At 36.5% G+C, this 4,179-nt stretch overlaps 1 protein-coding gene across 1 annotated transcript; it reads left to right on the top strand.

Moving 5' to 3' along the window:
* The first annotated feature begins 996 nt into the window (after positions 1–996).
* On the top strand, positions 997–3,105 carry LOC107928647 (homeobox-leucine zipper protein ATHB-6). The gene is made up of 3 exons (XM_016859903.2): positions 997–1,575; positions 1,693–2,066; positions 2,154–3,105. The coding sequence occupies exons 1-3, from the start codon at positions 1,275–1,277 to the stop codon at positions 2,682–2,684; spliced, it is 1,206 nt and encodes a 401-aa protein (XP_016715392.1). The 5' UTR covers positions 997–1,274; the 3' UTR covers positions 2,685–3,105.
* The last annotated feature ends 1,074 nt before the right edge of the window (positions 3,106–4,179 follow it).

Genomic DNA, 4,179 nt, shown 5'->3' with positions numbered 1-4,179 from the left:
AAATCGAAGTTTTTATTTTTTTTAAATTTATTTAATCAAATTAGACTAATCTATCAAATTAGAAATCGATTGTCTGACTGGTCTAACCATTGGTTCGGTTATAAAAATATTGTCTGCAGTATTACATGTTTTGTCAACATTTATGGAGAATCTATAAACATCAAAAGTTAAATTTGCTATTATACTAATTAAAATTATGTACCATTGACGAAAAAGTTTAAAGTTATGATTAATTGTCTTAGTTGCTCACTTTCAAAACCATTAAGAATTAAATTGGCTCAATTTTTTAAAAAGAGACCAATTTACTCAATAATTTATTTAATTAAACTGGACCAATTGGTTAAATTAAAAATTGATGATCTCATCGGGCTAAGCACCAATTTAGTTACAAAAATATTGCTTACAACATTCACATTTATCAATATTCACATAAAATATAGAAAACGTTGATGATTAAATTTATTATTATGACCATATAGTATTAAAGCCATAATTAATAAATTATTTCAATTTCTTAAAGAAAGATGAATTTATCTACCCGGTATCAAAATTTAGAAAGACTAAAAAGGTGTTTATGAATATTTTTTCTTTTAAAAATATTAAAATGACCAGCGATTCATCGCACCGACCAGGAGTAGTGAAGTCCATGATACGCTGACGCCAACCAAATCTTCTTAAGCCTAAAAAAAGATAAGAGGAAAAAAACACCAGCGCCAAGCCCTTATAAGCCGAGCCATTTCAATTATTTAAATATATATAAAACAATAATATCATTTTATTAAAAACAAGTTAACCCTTCTTGTTTTACCACCAAAAAGGGAAAAACAACAAAACAAAATAAAACGGTCGAAAACCGGCAATAACAAGTAAAAGCTAAAACTTGCATTTGGAATGCATTTTGGGTTCATTTGCATTTGCCAACGTTGCTTAACCCCAGTCAGATTCTAACCCAAATGTGACCCATCTTAGTTCCTTATTTAAAGTTGGAGAAACTGGTTAAAGCCAGCTCTCAGCTGGGTTCTTCTGGTTAAAGTCTGTAATTTAATTGAGTTTTGATCGAGTAATGGTGTGAAAGAAACGGAAATATTTCAAAGTTCTTCTCTTGTAGGGTTGGGTTTTTTCTTTTCCTTTTTTTTTCTTTTTGAGGCAGGGGTGTTCTTGTATGTATATATGTATGTATACATAGCTTGTGTTGCTGTGTCTTGTTTTCTTGCTTTGAATTTGCTTGTTTTCAATGGGAACTGAGAGTATGAAACAGGAAGAGAAGAAATCTGATGAGGCAGTTAAGAGAGGGCATTGGTTGTTATACAGTTGTAAACAAGATGATCTTGTTTCAGACAAGGGACTTACAATTTGTAATAACTTCTCTCGACCTTGAGCCACTTAAACAAAGATTTGACCAGAAGAAAGTCACTCACAACACACCAAAACTTAAAGGATTTTTAAGACTAGAAGAAGAAAGAGATCTCTACTTTTCAAAAGAGTGTTCATTTCACCAAGTTCATCAAACCATGAAGAGATCGCTTGGCTGCTCAGATTCCATGGCTGTTTTCATGTCCATCTGCCCAACCACAGGTCTAACAAAACAACCCCAATTTCAATTAATCTCATCTAGATTTAAATATATATTTTTTTGGTTGCAAAATACCTTGTTTTAGTGTCTCAATTGGCTATTTGTTTTGTTTGGTACAGATGAAGAAAGTCCAAGAAACAACCATATTTACAGTAAAGAGTTGCAGTCGATGTTAGATGGATTAGAGGAAGAAGGCTGTTTGGAAGAAGCAGGCCATGTTGCTGAGAAGAAGAGGCGTTTAAGCGTGGATCAAGTTAAGGCCTTGGAGAAGAATTTCGAGGTCGAAAACAAGCTTGAACCTGAGAGGAAAGTGAGACTAGCTCAAGAACTTGGCTTGCAACCTAGACAAGTTGCTGTCTGGTTCCAAAACCGCCGTGCCAGGTGGAAGACCAAGCAATTGGAAAGGGATTATGGCCTGCTTAAAACCAGTTATGAAACTCTTAAGCTCAACTTTGATACCCTCCAACATGGCAATGAAGCTCTTCTGAAAGAGGTAATATTATAACTGCTTGGTTAACGTGCCAATCACTTCACTTTCTTTAGCTTTTTATTCTTAAAATAGCCTAATGATTGCTGCCAGATAAGAGAGCTGAAAGCGAAGCTGAACGGAGAAAGCGTAGGGAGCAACCTTTCAGTGAAAGAGGAGGCGATTCTGCCTAAAACAATGGAACAAAGTGAACCACTTCCAGCTTCTTCTTTGACCACTTCATCCGAGCCAGTAGAACTGAACTACGAGTGCTTCAACAGCAGCAACAATAGAGTGGCTGACGCCATCCTTTTCCCAGAACTGAAAGATGGGTCATCAGATAGTGACTCAAGTGCTATCTTGAATGAAGACGACCACACCAACACCAACAATGGTGTTGTTTCGTCATCTGGGGTCCTACAAAGCCAACATCTTTTGATGTCACCAACGACAACCTCTTCATTCAATTTCGACTCATCTTCTTCGTCTTCACCATCCTCCATGAATTGTTTCCAGTTCTCAAAAACAACCTATCTTGTGAAGATGGAAGAGCACAATTTCTTTACTGCAGATGAAGCTTGCAATTTCTTCTCTGATGAGCAAGCTCCAAGTCTTCAATGGTGTTACCCGGAGCAATGGAACTAAAAGCAGAAGCCAAAATGAACATGTATGTAACAAAATGCTAAGAAATAAGCCAAAAAAGCAAAGTTGGGTATCTAAAATGAAGCTCCAAGAGTGTTGTAAAATGCGAATTACGTAACAAGTTAAACTACTAATACCGTGAAAGAAAGAGAAAAATGGGGATTTGGAGCTGAAGAAGAGGCACAGAGATGGGTTGATATGGCCGCCGAAAGAGGGCTTAAAGCATATGGCGACACCAGGCCAGGCGTGCGGGAATGATTAGGTCGTAATTGATAGTACTTATCTTTTTTCGCTCTTCTGCTGTAAATGGAAAAAATCTCCCCCACTCCATTGGGGGAAAAGTAAACAAAATCATCAATCATCATTTTCTTTTATCTTTTCTTTATGCAATATAGTAACAAATGATGAAAGAATTTTAGTTTTTCCTAGTAGCGTATGATTTTAAGATTTGAGCTTTTTCTTTAAAAAAAAAATGGATTCGGTTCTGTGTTTTTCTTGAGAGTTGAAAAGGTTTAACCAGATTTGATAGCTTGGGAATTCTATACCATCCTTAACGGTTGAGTTTCTTCCCCGTTCCCAATTTCTATGACATCAAATTCTTGAATTCCTCTACGACCTTAAACTATTGAGTTTCACATATTAAATTAAAGAAAAAGTTTTGTTCATGCTTTAGATATAGATGAAAATTATAAGAAAAAAAATATAACTCTGATACAAGATTTCAATAAGGGACGACAAGGGGGAGAAAATGGTGGAGACAAGAAGGCTAGTTTACCTGTGCCAGGTAGATAGCTGGAGTTAGGGGACTCAAGAAGGAGGAGAGGAGGTTGATACTTAAGTTTTCTTGGGGAAGAAGGAGATCTTTTGCTACTCGTGTTCTAGGATATATATATAGGAGGGTTACTATTTGTTTAGTAGTGTCACGTAACCAACATTAAGGAAGGTAGACTTGCTCGTGTGGTCGGCCATGTTGCAGGGCCATTATAAGTCAGTTGCCGCCATATGTTGTATGTTTTGACATTCTCCTTGCTGAGGTGGTACAAGGTTTTTTCGTCTCAATGGTCCTTACAAAGGGTATGCCTCGAATGCTCCCCTTGTGATCCCCACGAAGGGTGAATGCATTGGATTGTTCTTGAAATGGTTTAACTAGGATGCACGGAGGGTCCCTACGGATCGTCTTGGATGAGGGTTGTCGTGGATGGTCTCCAACAAAGGATTGTGTGTCGGTCATTATTAACGGAGTTTTATTTGAAAGTTGTTTTGCATCCTGTCATGTGTCCTTTCCAAAGCAGGGTATAACAACTGAATTGGTGTGGTGAGCGTGGGCGGAATTTCAAATTCTTTTATTTGACACGTGGTGCTACGCTGATGTCAATATGAAAACTTTTAGAAAATTTGGAAAATAGGTTAAGTAAAGGATTCTTATGAAAACTAGAGGAATTCTGATATGGAAATTCATGAAAAGGATTTTTAGAAGTGAAAACAAGACAAAATGACT

Source organism: Gossypium hirsutum, chromosome D12, assembly GCF_007990345.1.
Source record: "Gossypium hirsutum isolate 1008001.06 chromosome D12, Gossypium_hirsutum_v2.1, whole genome shotgun sequence".
Taxonomy (NCBI): Eukaryota; Viridiplantae; Streptophyta; class Magnoliopsida; order Malvales; family Malvaceae; genus Gossypium; species Gossypium hirsutum.
The sequence above is the reverse complement of the archived record's forward strand: the minus strand, read 5'-3'. Positions and strand labels throughout refer to the sequence as shown.

What these genes read in the sequence shown, in the direction of transcription:
- LOC107928647 (XM_016859903.2), top strand. Translation starts at nt 1,275, where the DNA reads ATGAGGCAGTTAAGAGAGGGCATTGGTTGTTATACAGTTGTAAACAAG. An exon ending in GTCCATCTGCCCAACCACAG is followed by an intron (nt 1,576 to 1,692) that starts GTCTAACAAAAC and finishes TGTTTGGTACAG; the next exon opens with ATGAAGAAAGTCCAAGAAAC. An exon ending in ATGAAGCTCTTCTGAAAGAG is followed by an intron (nt 2,067 to 2,153) that starts GTAATATTATAA and finishes GATTGCTGCCAG; the next exon opens with ATAAGAGAGCTGAAAGCGAA.